At 53.8% G+C, this 18,463-nt stretch overlaps 8 protein-coding genes across 8 annotated transcripts; 3 read left to right on the forward strand and 5 right to left on the reverse strand.

Moving 5' to 3' along the window:
* Positions 1 to 150: 150 nt before the first annotated feature.
* CCOS01_04533 (NAD dependent epimerase/dehydratase) lies at positions 151 to 1,632 on the reverse strand (the record flags this gene model as incomplete). The annotated part of the gene is made up of 3 exons (XM_060452714.1): positions 151 to 775; positions 883 to 1,183; positions 1,431 to 1,632. The coding sequence occupies 3 exons, from the start codon at positions 1,630 to 1,632 to the stop codon at positions 151 to 153; spliced, it is 1,128 nt and encodes a 375-aa protein (XP_060316672.1).
* Positions 1,633 to 4,545: 2,913 nt separating this feature from the next.
* Positions 4,546 to 4,836, forward strand: CCOS01_04534 (uncharacterized protein; the record flags this gene model as incomplete). The annotated part of the gene is made up of 1 exon (XM_060452715.1): positions 4,546 to 4,836. One exon carries the CDS (start codon positions 4,546 to 4,548, stop codon positions 4,834 to 4,836), a length of 291 nt encoding a protein of 96 aa, XP_060316673.1.
* Positions 4,837 to 4,956: 120 nt separating this feature from the next.
* CCOS01_04535 (uncharacterized protein) lies at positions 4,957 to 5,794 on the reverse strand (the record flags this gene model as incomplete). Its single annotated transcript, XM_060452716.1, has 4 exons — positions 4,957 to 5,101; positions 5,163 to 5,281; positions 5,458 to 5,618; positions 5,776 to 5,794. The coding sequence occupies 4 exons, from the start codon at positions 5,792 to 5,794 to the stop codon at positions 4,957 to 4,959; spliced, it is 444 nt and encodes a 147-aa protein (XP_060316674.1).
* CCOS01_04536 (uncharacterized protein) lies at positions 5,321 to 5,625 on the forward strand (the record flags this gene model as incomplete). Its single annotated transcript, XM_060452717.1, has 2 exons — positions 5,321 to 5,342; positions 5,402 to 5,625. The coding sequence occupies 2 exons, from the start codon at positions 5,321 to 5,323 to the stop codon at positions 5,623 to 5,625; spliced, it is 246 nt and encodes an 81-aa protein (XP_060316675.1).
* A 2,025-nt stretch (positions 5,795 to 7,819) lies between the features above and the next one.
* CCOS01_04537 (F-actin capping protein) lies at positions 7,820 to 8,840 on the reverse strand (the record flags this gene model as incomplete). The annotated part of the gene is made up of 3 exons (XM_060452718.1): positions 7,820 to 8,211; positions 8,295 to 8,722; positions 8,809 to 8,840. 3 exons carry the CDS (start codon positions 8,838 to 8,840, stop codon positions 7,820 to 7,822), a joined length of 852 nt encoding a protein of 283 aa, XP_060316676.1.
* Positions 8,841 to 9,921: 1,081 nt separating this feature from the next.
* CCOS01_04538 (BAH domain-containing protein) lies at positions 9,922 to 11,466 on the reverse strand (the record flags this gene model as incomplete). The annotated part of the gene is made up of 4 exons (XM_060452719.1): positions 9,922 to 10,563; positions 10,622 to 10,752; positions 10,803 to 11,117; positions 11,178 to 11,466. The coding sequence occupies 4 exons, from the start codon at positions 11,464 to 11,466 to the stop codon at positions 9,922 to 9,924; spliced, it is 1,377 nt and encodes a 458-aa protein (XP_060316677.1).
* A 1,079-nt stretch (positions 11,467 to 12,545) lies between these two features.
* CCOS01_04539 (autophagy protein Atg22) lies at positions 12,546 to 14,822 on the reverse strand (the record flags this gene model as incomplete). Its single annotated transcript, XM_060452720.1, has 4 exons — positions 12,546 to 13,454; positions 13,532 to 14,316; positions 14,474 to 14,479; positions 14,534 to 14,822. 4 exons carry the CDS (start codon positions 14,820 to 14,822, stop codon positions 12,546 to 12,548), a joined length of 1,989 nt encoding a protein of 662 aa, XP_060316678.1.
* Positions 14,823 to 16,588: 1,766 nt separating this feature from the next.
* On the forward strand, positions 16,589 to 17,071 carry CCOS01_04540 (uncharacterized protein; the record flags this gene model as incomplete). The annotated part of the gene is made up of 1 exon (XM_060452721.1): positions 16,589 to 17,071. One exon carries the CDS (start codon positions 16,589 to 16,591, stop codon positions 17,069 to 17,071), a length of 483 nt encoding a protein of 160 aa, XP_060316679.1.
* Positions 17,072 to 18,463: the final 1,392 nt, after the last annotated feature.

Raw genomic sequence — 18,463 nt, forward strand, 5'->3', positions numbered from 1 at the left:
TCTCTCGCTTCCCCCTTCTCGGTTCCGCAACCCGCGCCCGCGCCTGCGCTGGTATCCTTCCCCGTTCTTCGATTCAGATGAGTCCAGGCCGAAAATCGTCATCCGCACGCCGTTTTATGCTTCTAATCCGTTTCCGTCCGTCCGTGACCGTCACGGCCACCAGTTCATCGTCTTGTAGCTCTCAATCACCTCCTCGACCAATTCCTTGGTCAACTTGGGCTTTTCGTACTGGAAGCCGACAACCTGTTCTAAGCGGTTACCGTCCATGCTCAGGTCCGTATCTTTCAACAGCTCCTTCTCCATGAAGGGCGTAAGAGGTCCCGGCCGCGCAATGCCCGCCTTCTCGAGCAGTTCGGCCCATGGTCCCATGAGCTCGTCGTTGACGTCGTCGACGACGCTGTCCATGTTCAGGCGCGCAAATGTGCTGATGAGTTGTCCCTGAAATCCCGTTTCGATCTTGAAGATGTCGCCAATAATCTCGGACATGGTGCCTTGTGTGGTGATGCCCTTGTCGACAACGTTAAACGTGGGCACCTTGCCCATGGTCTTGACATCCCACTTGTCCTGGCCTTTGCTGTACCACGCCGTGATATCCCAAAGTGCTCGTACGGCATCTGTAATGTGTACCGTGTTCTGTCGGAGGCCCTTGTCCCACAGCCACTTCATTTCGCTCTCCAGGTATTGGTAGACACGGGCCATGCAAAGTGCCGTTGCGACCCATTGCGACGCGTACGGGCCGTAGACGTGTGCCAAACGCACAATGATGAGATTCAGTCTAGAGAAAGAGTGTCGTTGAGTCAGTTTGGAACGATACACGATAATGTGCCCCGCAAGGTAAAGGGAGCTCTGGGAACGCTTGGTGGCGACGCCTTGGATACGTACCCCTCAATTTTGGCCAACTCCTCCTCGGCCTGCAGCTTGTAGACCGCGATCTTGCTCCAAGGCTTCAACTTGTCACCCTCTTTGCTTGGGGACGAGTCTGACTTGTAGACCATGCCGGTGCTGAGCTCGATGAAGGCCTTGACCTTGCGCTTGGCCGCCTCCTTGCCAACAGCAAGCGACAGGCCGAGAGAGCGCAACTTGTAAACCTCATCCTCTTGCGAATATCTCGTCTCGCCGCCGCAATTGAAGACGTAGTCCCACTGTTTGCCGTCGGCGCGGTCGAATATCTTTGCTAGGGCTTCTGCAACAGGGCAAAGAAAAAGCAAGAAACGTTAGCCGAGAGGGACATGACAGTTGGTTATTTATTTGGGGTGTTGGGTCGGTTGGTAGCTTTGGAGACCCCAGAGACAGAGGGGGGAGGGGAGGGGCTACAGAGAAGAGAAGAGACGAGAAGAAGAAGAGACATGAACGAATGAGTGTTGGAGGGCGGTGAACGGGAAAGAAAAGGAGAAAACAGGTCATGTCGTCGTTTAGGTCTGGTGACTTACGTTCTCTGCTTGCATCGGCCTGCATGAATTTGCTGCCGGCGCAGGCGTCCTGGAATTCGGGAGCAAGCCATGCGAGTTGGGGCAAGGCCTTGTCGACAACGCGGACCTCTGATGCGAGGTCATTGTCGTGGATGTAGCGGGCCAGGAAGCGACCGATGTAGCCCAGCCCCCCGATGATCAGGACTGAGGGTTTCTCGGCCATGGTGAAGGGAAGGGGGAGGGGGGATTCGGTGGCAGAGGCGGTCGTCGAGTGGTTGTGCGTTTGTGTGCGGTGTTGTGTCGTCGGAAAGAAAAGGATATTACGAGCAGCGCAGGTTGACGAGTTTGGGGGCAGAGGGGTTCGAGGTCGTGGTTGTGGTGGTGGTGCACTGGGCGCTCAGCGGCAAGGCGGGAGGAAAGGTACCTCTGACGGGCAGGGACGACAAGGACAGCGAGGGTAACGGACGGCGGGGTTGACGTCTGGTGTCCAGGTTCCCGTCGAGTTAGGGGTGAGTTGCCCTGGCCCCCTGGAACGAGAGTTGCAGCACCGGGATTGCGCGAGTTTAGTGTAAACCACGGTGCAGCGGGATGGATGCGGGCGAAGCTCGGCAGGGGGGCTTCGAGGGGGGGCGACAGTCCAACCGGGATAGTTTGTGGGAAGGACTTGGGGAGGGCGGCGAACGAAGATGGCAGACGGATGGCGTTGATTAGGTCCAAGTTATGGATAGCAGGGCAGTCAATGTTATTGAGGTCAGGTGGCAGAGGCGGGGAGACTAGTCGGAGGGGTGTGACGAGGAATAGAAAGAGGGAGGAGAGGAAGAACAAGAAGGAGAGAAGCGGACGAGGGGGGCAAGAGTAATAATGACAAAAAGGAGGTTGTAGGCTTAATGGTGGTGTGCGTGGGTGCGCCTATATATGTATATATGTGTTTGTGTAAGGTACGCAGTATGGTATGTTTGTGCGTCTAAAGCAGGGAAAGGAAAGGTATGGTAAGCTAGGTGTGCGCGTGTATGTGTTGTTCAAGTGTAAAAGATTCGAGTTGGTTGGTTACGTCTAATGATATCGAAAAGCACATAAGTCAAGGTAGCAGCAGCGTTGCGCACGTCGTGGAAAAAGACGAAATCGACGGAAAAAAAACTCTTGAGACAACACATGGTCCTTTCCCCTTTTTCTTCTTTTGTGTTCCCTCCCGTGCGAGTATAAGAATAATAAGGAGAAAATAGTCAAAAAAATTTAGCGGAGATGCAGCAGCATAAAAAAAGAGACGAAACAGAGCAAAAACAAGCTCCAGTACGGAGGATCCTCCAATACAATGGTGCTGTCATTCAAAACGGGGGCTAGATGGATATTGGAGCGGGCCGTGGAAGTTGGAACGAATGGAGAGCGGGTCAAGGGACGAGGGGGCACTGGGGGGGCCTACCTACTACTGCACACATAGTATGAAGACTCGAAGAAAGTGGGAGGAAAAGAGGAGATTTGGAAATGACAATATCCCCAGGGACAGCACACACACACACACGTACACGCACACACAAGTTACCTCACCATACCAAAGCACTCACAGTCTCACTTGTTGTAATCGAGAGGGCTCTCGTTCATCAAGCTGCCGATGGATAGCCGGTGGAGCCTTTATGCCGCTTCAAACTTCACACTTACAGAGCTGAACCCTGCCAGGTGCTTTGGCTGCTGTTGCCTCTCTCACTTGAGTAGGTACCTACCTTAGGTAACTCGGGGACAACTCCTGCCACTTCCATGCTCTCCGCCAGCTTCAGGTCCAGGCAGGTCCAACGCCTAGTCCATTCTTTCCTTAACTTCTTGGTCTCCGTAAGGTACCTTACTGGGGCTGTGTATTCAGTATTCACCAAGCAAGAACACATAAATTTGCTCCCATCAGCTCTTTCCTCCGGATTCCCGAGCCCCTGTCTGCTGACCTCACCACCACCACCATGCCACACCTTGCTTACCTACGTCCCTACCTGTTCTAAGTACCTATACTGCGTAAGCTAAGGTAGCTTTAGCTCGCAGCTGCTCTCATCGGTGTCTTCCCGCCATCATCTCAAGTTTCAATCTACGCAGCTCGCTGACATGTCCCATATTGTCCTGCCTGCCGTGCCAGCTCCGTCTGAGTCACTCCGTTGACACGCTAGCGATCCTTTGCCTTCTCCAAAGTCCAGAGAGCATCCTTTTCCAACACCCTGAACCCTGGCTGCGGCGTAATCCACCAAGAAACCAATCCCCGATCCAAAGGAACATGTTCTGGCGGCGGCTACTGCGCTCTTATCTTAATCGATACAAGCACCTAGTATCCCTACATCCACAGTCATACCCAAGTGCCGTGCTAGATTTCCTACCGAATGAAGAACTTTGGTACGGATAACGTGCCTCTACTATCTGAGAAGGGTCGCGATATCACTCTCACTAGGTAAGCCAGCGTTCCAAGGGGCGAAATACCACCGACCACTAACTAGATTGTACGACCAAAGCTCCGGTATCGCATGCTCATCTTCATCCGATATCGACCGTCTTCGCCAAGCTGCTTCTTCGCCATCCCCCCGCTCTCACTCGGTCACATACATAAACAATGCCATGGGGATTCGAGAGCCATGGGCTGGACACCAAGACGGTCTGCCGCTTGCCGCCTTGTCGCGAAATTTACAGTGCCCCGTGCTTGCTCAGAAACCCCACATCGTTGCAGCAGCAAGATATCCCCCGGTCCACTCCATGCCCGTGGCGTCCACCATCTGTTGAGCGACGACAAGCATCCTCTATCAATTATCGTCACAAGAGGGGAGGGGGAGGTCAGCCACATTCATCAATGAACATTCGTACTGCTGGAAATCGAAATCCAGACAAGAAACTTGTGTCTGTCTGCTGCTCAGAGCCTTCAACCGGGCCTATCCCCGTCACCTCTTAGCCTGGTCGTCGTGATTGTCGTCACACTTTCTTGCATCTATTGGCTCCGTCGAATCCCAAATACCCGGCAGAGACATGCGTGCAATGCGTCAGAGACAGAATACCTATACTCGCCAAAGAGAGACATCGGTGCCCTTAGTTGGAAAAAAGGCCATGCAAGGTACGCGCTCACGGTGCCCTCGCAGTGCAATCCTGCGCCCTAATTGCCTTCTATTGTCCAATAATGTCTCTTGACAGCCTCGGATTCTGTTGCGTTCCGACTCAGGTTTCTCCCAACACATGCCTGATATCGTGTCCAACCCTTCCCGTGCCACCGAGATCTTCGCCAAAAAGCAGGGAACAATCCATGCCCGATGGCAGCTTGTCGATTTCCCTCCCGCTATTCCCGGTCTTCCACCCACGCACTCACTTCAACACTCGCGGCTTGCCCTGCTTGCCGGCCGGCTCCTCCGTCTTTTCTTCTTATTGTCCGGCCCGGGCCAGGAACCACGGCTATCCACAGCTCATCCCCTAAAGTCAAGACAGTAATACAACAGATCTTGTCTCACCATCAGCCTCGATTTCGAGTAACACGCCCATCTCGTTGGAAACAAATTACGAAATGACCAATGCGAGATGCAAAAAAACAAACTTCTTATTGGCTCTCCTGTTCCTGTTGGCTACCTTGCGTCCCAAGCTTCCGGCTAGCGCCAGCGGCGCGAAGTGTCCATCCCATGGATCCCGCCCCGTTCCCGCTCAGGGGCCTTCCATGATGCTCTTCGCAGATGGGTGCTTCTTGCCTGGGCCATGCCGCCGTACTTCAACTTTAAAAGGGGCTACTAACCAGTGAACCGCACTCGCACCGGCGCTCCACGAGCGGGTTCGGGCTCGGGCTCAGCTTTCGGCCATTTGGCTTTTCGCGTTTCGCATCTCCCTGCATCCTGCATGCGGGGAGTCCTAGAGGAGATCTGCTGCATGTTCTAGAAATCTTGTGGGATCTGTTCTGCAACGGAGCACGCATGCTTTCTTTTTCGGGCGAAAGTGAGTGCTAATCCATTTATCCAAATTACCAACCCTTATCTTGCCGCTTTTCACATCAGCTAGGCCCCTGAAGATCAACGAGGGCACGAGAGACATTGGCTGGCACCGTACTCACTTTCATGTGTTTCCCAAAATAATCGACTTTGGCATCTTGGTTATGCGCCACCAAGGCACGAACACCAGCGTCGACGCCAGCGCCAGCGCCAACGCCAACGCCAACGACGTTGGAGCTAGGAACCCAGCCGCCCTCGGCGCCAGAGACAGAGCCAGAGCCAACTATTGATGTTGCAGGTCCGTCATCAAGCCAAGGGGGCTCCACAGCACCAACCCATGCAGCAACCGCCAACTCTGTCAGGTCTCTTCCTTAGCAAACCAAACCCCCGCCTTGAATGGACAGCTCCCGCGTCGGCGCGTTAACCGCCTAAGCTTCGACAGGCAACGTTGGGCATCATTCGCCCAGTGCGACACTCATGCTCTTCGTCATCAAACAAATCCTGACTGCGCCCCCGAAGCCTATCGAAAGGAGATGGGGAGCCCGGTGTTCGCTGAGTATCAAGGTCCGCGTATCTCACATCTTCAAACAGACCGAGCCGGACATACAGCGTGAATCCGACGATGCCAGTGTTACCGGGTTCGCTTTAGAGCTTACCTTTCAGCTAGGCACACTAGGTAGGTTACGGGGGTTTTGGCTGATCGGATCTGTTTGTGCAATTGCGTGTCCTACTTCTGAGAACGAGAACGAATGTCAGAGTCAGACTCAGAATGGGCAACGAAGTCTCTGTCAGCGCTGGCTCAATTTGATCCGAACATTTGTAGGACCCCTACTATCGGTCCTAACTTGACGCATAGTTTACGGTATGGGCAGTATTATGCAACCACGTTCCTGGCACACTTACAATCGCCGCGAGGTTGGCATTGCTTTTACTTCGGCAAGTCTCTGACTGGCTTCTGTGTAAAGCGAATTCGGCTTCCAGGCTATTGAGTGGTGTTTCTCACGATTTCGGTCCACATTACGTTCCCCGATAATCGTTGAATCGATTCCCGGCCTGTCACTTTGCGGGCATAGCCAAGGGAACCTGTTGCGTCAAAGCAATTAGCCGCAACTAAGCTTACTGCATGTAGGCGAACCATACCGGTGTCATACTTGATCGCTTTACTCACAGTTACCTATCCGAAGATTGTCTCTTGATCCTCGCGGGGCGCTTGAAAAGTGAGAGTATAGCTGAGGATCGAGAACTGCCAGAACTAGAGCAGGCTGGAAGATCTTGCCGAAAGCTTACATGAGTGGCTTGCCGTGTGAGCCTACCTACTTACTCTATTTGCACTCCTTGTCAAGTTCATCGACCTTATCTTGTCCGTCCATTGGTCGCGTTAACAGACCGGCTTTAGGAGGGATCTTGCGAACAATTGCGTCCACTCGGTGCCGAGCTGTGATTTGAGCTGATGCCAACCAAGTCCCGCCCACGAAGCCGGTTCCCTTCTTTATGGCTGCTAGGGGGCCAGGAAGAAACCCTCACCTGTTGATTGAGGTCTTCGCATGAACACATGGCCATCTACTTTCAACGTTGAAGATATCGAGCCTTTCCCCCACGTCGTATATTGCAGAGGTTTATTTGCTCGTTTCCAGCTCAAACGTGTCCCCAAATTGTGTTCCAGTGCGCGCTGCTATTAACCGTGATCAGATCTTCAGGCCAAAAAAACGAGACTACACACGCCGAATCGGTGCTGGTGCCGCGCAACATGGACCGAAAATATGTCCAGAGTCTACAACGCATGTCTCTATGCAGAAGAAACCATATCCGAAAACCAAGGACTTGTATACTTGCGTATACCATAAAGAGGGCAAAGAGACGAAAAGTCTTGAAGCCGGTGTGATGGTCCATTCAAGCGCCACAGTGATACAGAGATCCAACAGAGCCTTGTCGAACGCAAATCGTGCCGAACATCGGAGACAAACTTCTCTCCCCCAAACCCATACAAGTAAAAAACCGAATCAGGCAAAGGGACGCTGCAGTGAGATGGATCACTCAAGGACAAGGAGGTACACGTAATTTTGGATTACAGCCATACCGTCTTTTTTTTTCTTCTCTATCGCCTGTTTCGTTCTTGCTTCAGAAAAGAGTGGACGGGAGTGATGGGCTACAGCCCTGCTGCCGGAGCGAGAAAAAAAATGCATCCGCCAAGGGATCTAGAGATTCAAGACAAGAGATGTAGGCGCGCGCGATCGTTTCCTTTTTCTCCTCCACCGACGCCAACGACGCAAAACAGTGAAACTCGATCTTGGGGGATATTGAAAAGCCCGGCTTGGAAAATGCCAAGCCGTACAACCCGATCTCGACATCCGGCGCCACACCCGTGCTACTCTCATCTACCATCAACCACGATGCCCGCAATATCATGAGCGGGGTATCAATCGTAGCTCCAATTCCTAGGATACAGCCTTTGATGAGCTCAAGGAGAACCAGAACGGGTTCACATCACTTCTGCATGCTCCCGATAATCTCCCTCTGCGCCGCGCGGTCCCTACCAGCCTCGCTAAGGCTGCCCACGCTCCGCAGGTCGCCGACGACGTCCTTGGCCTTGCCAAAGTAGACCTCCTGCAGCAGGTTACGCATCTTGAGCTCCATGTCCTCGACGAGCCGTCCCACGTTGGCAATGTGGCTCTCGTCGCCGTCGACGGGGAGCTCCTGCTCAACCTGCCGCGTCATGTTGCCGCTGAGGTCCATGTCGCCCAGGGCGTTGGTCGAGGTGGAGAGCGAGAGGATGACGGTCGAGGTGAGCTTGTACTGCGTCGTGCGGCCGCGCTCAATGGCTTCGAAGACGTGGATCGAGTCCCATACGCCCTCTGCGCTTCCGCCGGGGGTCGCGGCTGTGGTTGTGAGGTGTCTTGTCAGCTTAAAAAAATATATATATAAAAAAAGATCCAATTCCTGATCACAGGCAGAAACGCACATTTCTTCAAGAGAACCACGCCGGCGAATCCATCGTCCAGGTTCCAAAAGTATACGCTGCTCACACCACCCTCGTAGTACAGATCTCGGTACACGTCAAACGCCTCATTGGCCTTGACCTCCATCTTGCGGACCCTCTCGCTCGGGATCGCGCCTTCGCCGGCGCCCTCGCTACCGCCGGCACCGACGCCGCCAACGCCGCCCTCGTCCAGAGGCGGGTCGAACTGGTTGCTCCATGGGGAGCGGTAGCTGTCGCCGTCGCGGTTGTAGTCGCAGAGGAGGTAGTCGCGGCCCGTCTGCTTGCAGCGCTTAACGGTCAAGGGTTGATCGACGGACGAGAGAAGGTCCTCCGTCAGATCCGGTGCGAGTGAAATGATTGCATTCAGGTGGTCGGTCGTGTGTTTCGGGTTCAGGCGGCGGAGGAGGTCGCTAGACGGGGAGAACACGCGGCAGAGGTTAGAGATGATTTGCTTTGATGCATGACGTTGAGGGGGTCAGGGCCGCTGCGATCTTACAGAGCCGAGTCGAAGGGGTCGACGGAGGCCATGATGGGCTCTTTGTACGTGTGTCTATCGCTGGAAGAGGTTGTCTTTGAGCTTCTTCGGAGTCGTTGGCGATGAAAGGGTGGCGGTGTCGATTGGACTTGGATGGTCTTTGAGGTTGGGGTGTTAGCGGAAGGTCTGGCGGGGTAGACGGTCCTTAGCCCCTGGGTGTACTTCCCCATGGCCCCACAGCCAGGGAGTTCTGGGCTGCACCTACCACCTCGGGCATGTTAAAGAGGCACGGAGCTACAAAAGGCACGTCATTGTTTGAGGTACCTCACACATCTACCTCACCTAGCTGGACAAAGGGAGTGAGTTCTTGGAGCTATTGCTACCTCTCGAGTCAGCACAGCTCTCCACTGCATCTGGAGCTCTTGGAGCTCTCGGTGTTGAACGGCAATAATCACAGTGAACCACCACATGAGACGTCTCTGGTCAATCGAGCAAGTCTCATCAATCATGACAATGGCTGATGCAGAGTAAAAGAGGATAAGGTAAACATTTGACCACAAACCATGTAAGCTCTAGGAAACTGCTCGCAAGACTCTGGTCTCCAAATTGGCCGCTCTGCTGGCCTTGTTCGCCTTTTGCGTCCCCTTTTGTTGGCGTCCTTCTGTCTGTCTCTTGAGAATACACCAAGACCAATTCCTTATGCCAACCTCACTCAGTTGCGAGATGAATCCCCCTCCCTTCGCCAACGCCTCGCGCGAAAAATAAAACTGCACTCCAGCCACACCCGAATAACCAGTCTTCTTCCTCGAGACTCGCCTTCAGCTGTCCAGGTCTCGCCCCGCCTGCCCAGACCTGTCCTCCCTCATCCCCTGCAACATGCCTCTTGGCATGTATTCCTCTCCTTATACTTGTCTTCAGGGTCGGTTTACGAACCCCAATCATATTGGAAATCGTCATAAGCAAAACAGCAGCACTTCCTAAGTCACCGCTCCGGTGTGTTGAATAAAGTGCCTGCTGGAATAAGTACATCGAGAAGTGAAGCTCGGCACCCCATCGTCGCGTTGGCGGTTTGTGAAATGACCCCTAATTCAAGAGATCGATCGGTAATTTGGCAGTCACATAAAGGCCGATTATTTAGCTGATTCCCACTCCGCAAACGACGCAGAGCAGCGGCTCAGTCCACACCTTCTCGCCTTCAGTGACGTTCTCTCGAAGATCCCTGATTTCAATCGTCGATGGGGTCATGTCCATCAAGATCCTCGCCTCGAACAAGCCCTCCCACGGCTTTGCGTCGGCGGAAGACGGCTTCTTCTTGAAGGATCTCACCTTGCGTGACGACGCCGCTGCCGACACCTCGGGTACGGTTGGTGTGGCAGGAGTTGTAGGTGGTTGCGAAACGTGCTCATCGACAACGGCAGGCGTTCCCTCGGTTACTGACTGCCCATTGATCTCTTCTAGCGCATCGCTCGGCTTGGCATCGATTGTTTGCTTCACGTCGGCACCGCTCTCGGTAGGGCTGAGGGGTTCGTTTACACCGTCATCGAGCGGCTTTTCTTCCTTGACCTTGTCGCTCTCAGCGACCGACGCTGTTCCGTCTGTCGGGGGTTTCGCGGTGAAGTGGGGCTTGTCCTTGCCAAGTCGCTCGTATGTTCGCATCAGGGTTTCCTCTCGAAGACAGTGTTCGTGTAGCCACTTTCCGCATTCCTTGTTGGAGCACCCGACGAGGGTCTTATCCGGGTTGGCGGGCTGTCGGCATTTGCAGGTGCGTTCAACTGACTGCATGACGGGTTAGCGACAATCGCCTGCTCTAGGCTTCGGGGGTATTTATGCATACCGAGAGCTGCTGGGTGCGACAGTCAAAGGCCTGACGCCAATAGAGGGCCTCCTGAATCTCGTCGTCGTTCTCTTCAATCCATTGCTTGACGGTGGCGGGCAATGTCACACTAACGACGTTGATGATGTCCACTGCTTCGCGTCAGTACTGAGACCACTGTCTAGAGAAGCATGAAACCTACTGTGGTTGGAAGCAATCAGCTCGTTGTGGCCGTGGTACGGCTGACGACCTCCCGTGTATCTCTTTCCTTCCATCGTGCCCTCCGGCAGCTCCTCCGGCCAGTACATCCAGTATATGCGCGCATAGACGTGGTGTTCATCACTAGCGCGGATCTCCAGAATGCGCGCTACCCAGTCATCTTCGGACTTGGACCGCTTCAGGACCTTCTCAGGCTCGTTGGCATCTGTCGAGCCTTCCGCTGCGGCCTTTTGGCGTTGGACTGTCTGGTCGTTTGCGACGTAGATAAAGCCCTCACTGAAATACTTCGTCCCGTTTACTACCGCCCGTCACTGTTAGTGCAAGGCCATCGCAGTTGGACTATCGCTGAGCAACTTACGGACGAAGCTATTGTATCGTGTCATCTCCAACCACTTCTTCTGCGGATGCACATGGTATTCCAAGTCCAGAACATCGTTAGCGCTCTTGCCGTTGAAGTCGCCGGAAGGGGAGAAGGGAGAGAGTTGCTTGGAGCTCTTCTTCCCATCTTCCTCTTCTTGCTCTGGTTTCCTCCTCTTCTTGGATTTCTTCTGTGCCTTGATGTCGGGTTCGGCGTAGGTGATGCTGAAGGGGCATTCGGCCTTGTTTTCCTCGACCTCGGCGCGAGGGCGCTTGCGCGAGGTGGACATAATTGGTGTAGTAGGAGGTTCGGAGTCGCAAACGCGAATGCGGTGAAGTTATCGCAGGTATGAGAGTGATCGGAGTGATGCGATCTCGATTGACGGTGTCCGAGACGAATGACGTTGGTGCAAAGAGCTCGCTGGGATGTCGCGACCGAAGGGAAGGAGCACGGGGTGGCTGGAAGACGAATGGGTCGCCCAAAGGACCGGGGGGAGGTAGTATGAAGCTGTATGGCAAGCGCGCGGTCCTAGATGGGCGCTCTTTGTTGACTTTGTCAAGTGTGCAAATACTCTGGCAAGCCTGAAGATGGTCCAGGCCGAATATCGACGACCAATGATGGCCACGATGCGCAAAATTGGGAAAATCGCGGGTTGAGGATCTGGCAATTCCGGGACGAGGAGCGGAGCGCGTTCTTGCTACCCAGCGAAAAAAAGGTGGCGCAGGATGACTATTCTGCTGGGTCACGTGAGCGCGGCGTTCCTCCGACCAAACGTCCACTGCCACCTAGGTAGAGGACGGACCAGCAACCACGATGCGGACAGCAGGTGTGCGGCGTGCGGCGTGCCACAGATGGACCAGGCGTGTCACGTAAGCACAGCAGACAACAGGAGCTAGAACCATCCGCGCCTACCAAAATCCTGGTCTGCCTCCAAGGTTCCCACAACAAGCGCCGACACGTATTTCTCCATTACCTGATTGGCTACGTACCGGTCTCGTCGCTTTACCATGACCTCTTACACCTGTAGTCTTCGTGTCTCATGCCATATGCCGTTCTTCTGATATAAATGAGCTGGATGATTGGTTTCAAAAGAATACCAGTTTCATCATCATCATTCAAATCAATAGTCAGTTGCTTTTCCCCAGTATTCTGACGTAAATATGAACAGAAGAGTGTGGGGATCAAAGAGCAACAAAGAAGATAGGGGATACGACGGAGGCGGCGAGCATGTTGGGGGCGCTGGAGACGACAACAGAAACAACGACAAAGTCGACTGTTCATTACTCGGCGCTTTTGAGTAAAACATACAATATCGCTAACTTGATTTACCTACGCCGTTGCTATGCAGATATGTTCGGTGATGGGGGCTCAGTTTCCCCTGGTCCGGTTATGCTCGTGTTCGACTTCTTCCTCCTCATCGTCATAGGCACTGAGAATCGGACGATCGTCGCTGTCCTCTGTCTCGCTGCCGGTTTCAGCCTGTAGACTCTTGAATCCCTCAATAGTCTCTGCGAGTTTCTGGCCCTCCCGCTTGCCACGCTCCACGTTCACGCTCCAGATGAGAGGCGCCGGAAGCCCAACCAATGCCGCCAAGAACCAAAACGCCGGCCGGATATCACCAGATTGATCAATGATGGCTCCGACAATCGCAGGCCCAAAAACACTCGAACCTTTGTCGGATGCAGCGTATAGAGCGTAAAAGGCAGCTTCGCTTCCCTCGGGGATCAACTCGCCGTACAGCGATCTGCAATATGAACTCAAGCCTCCCAACACCAGTCCGTACACGGCAGCTAGGGGATACATTTCCCACGGTTGCTGCAGTCCGATCACGCCCCATCTCTGCACAATCGGCAAATATCCGAGAAGTCCGTAGATCGGAATGAGCTCGAAGAGACCGATACAGACAAGGATTGTCTGATGTGGCTTCAAGTGGAACTTGCGTGAGATGAAAGCCCAGCTGAAGGCACCGATAACACCAGCTATAGTGGAGATCACATTGATCATACCCAAAGCCCAAGGCTTCATGTGGAGTTGCGTTTTGGCGAACAATATGGCCGTGGAAGATGTAGTCGCAATCGCATCACTGACCAAAAACCATGCGCATAGAAACAGAACGATGTCTCGTAGGCGACGAGCAAGCCGGACAGTGTTGAATAACGATTTCCAGGCCATAGCCACATAAGTTGGCCAAGCTCGGATTCCTTTGCCCGACATGATAGGCATTGGTGGACCTGGCCGAGGGCGGAGCCACATGGCAGCAGGGATCGTGAAGACTGCCTGTAAGATGGTCAGTAACGGTGGATAATGCGCCCAGGCGACGGGGATGAGATGGAGAGAGAGAGCCCGTCACATACCCACCAAAGACCGCAAAAAGACAATGCAACCCTTTGCGACCAGGTAGTGTTTTTCAGTGCAATCACTATGGCAATGGCGACACACTGTACGAATAGGCCGGCAATGTAGCCAATGCCAATGCCCTTGGCGGAAATCTGAGTGGACAGCTGGAGCTCGACGGAGGTGAGCTCCTCGTGAGTAGCTTTCCGAACCAACGGGTAGCCTCCGTTTCCGTTTCCATGCCCACCGAGTAAGGGCGAATGTTGGTCCTCAACCTCGGCACTGGCGGGATCTTCGTCAACGTGGGAACCATCGAGCGGTCGCGATTCCAGGTCCGAATGTCCCAAGTCGGGAGTGTGAACAGTCTCGGAAGCAATCACTTCCGGATGATGCCGGACCAAGAGCGGCAGGAATGAGTTGAGGAGCACGAATGAGGCGCCAAAACATGTGTTCGAAACGATAGCCAGCAGAGCACCCAAGAGATAGGTGGTTTTGTTGACAAAGATATAGGCCATGACGGAGAAACTTCCAACCCAGGCGAAGGTGAGCAAAAGCTTCTTTCTCGAGTTGCCGTGATCTGCGGCACTGCTGACGCTCACGACAAGGAGAACCTGCAGCAGGACGCTTATGGAGAAGGTGTACATGGCGAAACTCGCCGTGTTGATCTCGATACCCAAAGGATACACGACGCATTGTCCATCAGTTTTGTTTTTCGAGTCGCTCGTACCACACGGGGTCGTTCGATCAGACAATAGGACGCCATTTTCGCGGGCGAGGGTCTCGAGGAGGATCGGGATGAAGGAACCTAGGCATCGTGTGGTGTCAGCGCAACGAGTTCGGGGCGGGGTGCACGGCAATGCTGTGGCTCCAGCATCTCGAGCTGTCCAGGCTCCACAGCTTGATCACTGTCTCGCGACGAATGTCACTGCTCGAAGACGGAGTGGCAGACTGCGATAACTCACCGATAGCTATTCTCAGTCAGCGCATGCACACACATCCAGATCCATGGGCTGGAAACTTACCACATATGACATAGGTTTCGGCAGCAAAGGCGTATGCATACCAACCAGACAGCTCCTTTTGGCTCGTGGGCCGAGTGTCTTCGCCTTTGTAACGGCCTGGGCCGTGAAGGAAACCATCACTACTGCTGCCGCTCATTCTGTCAAAGTCGGAATCTGTATCGGAACGCTCGTCATCGGCCTCGAAGTCGGAGGTGAAGGAGCGAAAAGAGCGTTTTGACAAAGTTGAAAGACGCGACCATAAGCGTGGTGCAGGTGGTGGTCGAGCGTGTTGCTCTTGTCTTGGAACCATGGCGGCTGACACGGGGTAGGCCGCAGGTGTGGGCGCAGCTTTACTGGACGGGCAAGGTCGGACAGCTGACTTCTGTGCCTGTGCGGGCCTGTCACCTTGTCTCACCGGACGGATGCACTCCGGGCACAGCACGCAACCAGAACAAGGTCCAGATGGCCCAGAACTGGTCAGAGCTGGAGAAATGTCTCTTTCTCGTCTCTTCCGTCTCTTGTAACTTGCAGCTGCCTTGAGTTTAGGCTGCACTGCTGCAGAACGACCCGCGGGAACCTGCCAACCTCTGTTGAGCACTTCACTTTGGACGGGACAAAGCACCTTCACCAAGGAAGTTGACTTACCAACCAGGCAGGTAGGTAATGCAGTCAGATAATGCGACGACGGAATTCCAGCGCCAATGCGGATTGCGGGTGCACATGCGGGTGCGGTTCGGGCAAGGCACCTAGCACTGAAGCGTCGTACTCGTCGCAAGTGCTAGGCACCTCGCCAAAGTGAGAGCCGAGTTGATGACGGGCTTGGATTCGGACCCCGCTGATGCTGCAGCTCAGTCGAACCACTCGGTGATTTTCCACTTTCCTGTTACTGTTGGGCTGTGGTAGCAGCCTACCCAATCTGTTTTCCGAGGGCTCGTCAATGGAGTATTCGCTTGCGAGGGCCTGCCGATTCCGAATAAAGGATGCCGGCTGTAATGGACCCGAGAAAAGAGGCGACTTGTGAGATGCGGCTATGCGCGCTGTTCAAAAGTGACCGCTATGCGTCAGTCCGAATACGCCGTGTTTGCGAATTGCGAGGTCGGTCTTTGGTCCGCGGGGACAGCGACATGGGGCCACAGAGGATTCTATCAGTCAATACCAGGACAGATGATGGAAAGACGAGATAGAACTGGAAAAGAAAGTAGAACCAAAAACGGACGGGGAAAATGAGGCGAGGCAGGTTGATGTGTCGTCAGGTTTGCGAGATCCGGCTGTGGGCCGGCGTGGTTGGTTATATGGCGTCGCAAAAGTCGTCGAAAGCAGGCCGGGCCAGAGCAGAGAGGCAAGGACAGGGACATCCAGGGTGACAGTGTCAATCCATGGTCTCTCCCGGCCTCTAGCTCCATGTCTACGGAGTACTTGGTCGCTCTCTGCCCTTTTGCCTGTCTTCTGCGCCGCGGCTCCTTTGCCGGAGCCGTTCTAAGCTGAGCCAAGGCCACCAAAGGCCCGCCGTCCGCCGTTCACCACATCGCATCTCCCCTCTCAACCCTCCTCCGCCCAACCGCTCTCCTCCCTGTACCTCTGTGATGTGTGTAAGGGAGTGACAAAAGTCTTCTCCAAATACCCCAGTCGCGACGAAAACCGTTGCCCAATCTCGCAAGCGCTGCGACGACAAACATGGATGCATCCAACTAGATCATCGCCGATGGGACGGTGTTCCTTCCTAGCGCCGCTGCCACGCTTGAAGCATATCGCGCTATGAGGCAATGGACTCCATTTATCGTGAGAGGATGCGCGTTGAACGACATGCGTTGTGAGACGAACTAGGTTATTCATTCGTCCGATATTCCATGGCCGGCATGCGTCGATGGATATGCGCTGCATCCGCCTTTGGGATTGGGCATTGATCGTACACCACAAATTCCCCATCTCCAACCACCATGGCCATTGGCACTTTGCGTTGCCTACACCGCAAGAGGCTGAATCCCTCTGCATTGGTGAATTCTTCAACGGCCTCCCCGGCTCCCTTGTAGTTTCTCTTGTTCGGCCTCATAGGGATACAAGCCCTCCCTGGTCGACATGAATCAGCGTCTCAACCCCACCGGGTTCTTTGGAAACTCCGAGTATGATAGACTTAATGAAATCGAGACCTTGGAAAGCCGAAATATCAGTACAGATCTGTCAACTGTACCTCACCGGGTTAGGTTCACCAAGTCTGCAGGGGTTTGCGTTTCCTTGGCTAGAGCCGTGCCGTCTTGGGAGTGGTTGGTTTTTCAGTTGGGTAAAAACCATCCCAGGTCAATTTTAGCTCGTATGCGGCGTTCCTTGGATGTCGATACTGTACAAACTACAAGGCTCCGTTCAATGAACTTTCGCACTCGACCACGCTCCTCTAACACTAGTTTATCTCATGACAAAATGCAGCTACTGTGTGTGTTGCAACCCAATTCTCGTCGCAGCACTGCGGCGAGGCTTTACGGCGATCCAAGCTGGACTGGGGCTTGCGGGGGCGGGCATTCTGCAAGTGCCCGAGCGATCTGCGGTTCCTCTTCGCGCCAGTGAGCATGTCTGCCCACCACATTTCAAGACCCGTTGGACCCTGAGCGACGATCACCGGCACGTAAATCAAGTCGGCGCAGACGAAAATTGCAAAGCGCGGACATGATGCGCTAGCATCGCCATGGTCGATGGTGTTAGTCGACAGTATTTGGCAACCAGAATCCGGGTAGTAGCTGAGTAGTATCAATGGCAATGCCAAAATGTGCGTACTGGGAATTCTTGTCATATCTCGAAAACGCAGGCGGATGGCTGTCTGGACGCTGCATTCCGCCAAAGTTCACCGCTTCAGTTTAAGGTTCCGCGGCGATGGGCCCCGACGCGGAGGACCCATGGAATCCACTGTCTGCAGCAGACATCTGTCCTGTGACTGGGTGAAACATGGACCTGGAGCTCCGGTTGCGACACTCGATACTTTGATGAGGCGAAGCTCCAACGGAGATGTGAAGTTGAAGGTTGATGTATGGCTTGGAAAGGTGTTTGGAAAAACGACTTGATTTTGACTACCTTACTCCGTAGCTTGCATACCTACATGTTGAAGCGGTTGAGTGATTGGGCACAGACCCGGCATACCCTGCCGAGTTTTTGCCGATTTAGACTGCACCGCCCCCTAGTCGTGTCATGTCGATTATATCTGATGTAGTTAGCGATGCTCATCATCCCAGGTGGCACGGTGGCGGAGTGGTTAACGCGGTAGACTCGAAATCTACTTCCTTCGGGAGCGTCTGTTCGAATCAGGCCCGTGTCGCATTATACTTTTTTCTCTCGTTCAGAGACCCGAATTGCCCTTACCTCTCTTCTTCCATGTCGTTTGTTTTTCCCACACGATCATCGATTGATTTCCATGTTGTCTCCGGTAATGCTCATGCTGGAAGCAAGGTGGCAATGTGCATGTAACTTCTTAGGCTCAAGCTTGTCCATCCGGACGTGCGTCCTATCAATGAGAGAGAAAGCTATGGAATTATTAAAACTCAACAATATTGGAAACTTTTAGGACTTTTGTTGCACTCGGTCTGTTGCTGTTGTCTGTATAACTAGACCTCAAAAAGCCTTGTCTCGGCCATCAACCTGGTGTCGTCTTCGGGAATCAGTTGGAGCTAACATGCTTTCTAACTAGATAGAGCCTATGGACTTGCAATATAGCTGCAGTTTCATGGTCTTCTGCTATGTCTGCGTGGGATGCCACTGCCCAGGGAGAAGACGTTGATCTGAGTAGAATCGCTGTATGACTAACAGGTAAATATGGCAATTCGAGTGTGCAGCGCAGGGCAGACGGAGAAGCAGAAGTACGGCAGCGCTGCCATATAGGAGGCCCACTATAAATAAAAGAAGACGCATCGTTATAAGACCCGAGGCTAAGCGGTTAGCAGCAACACTCGCGCGACTGGAGTGGCATGT

The sequence above is a fragment of the Colletotrichum costaricense genome (assembly GCF_030867565.1).
Source record: "Colletotrichum costaricense strain IMI 309622 chromosome Unknown Scaffold_4.1, whole genome shotgun sequence".
NCBI classification, from domain to species: Eukaryota; Fungi; Ascomycota; class Sordariomycetes; order Glomerellales; family Glomerellaceae; genus Colletotrichum; species Colletotrichum costaricense.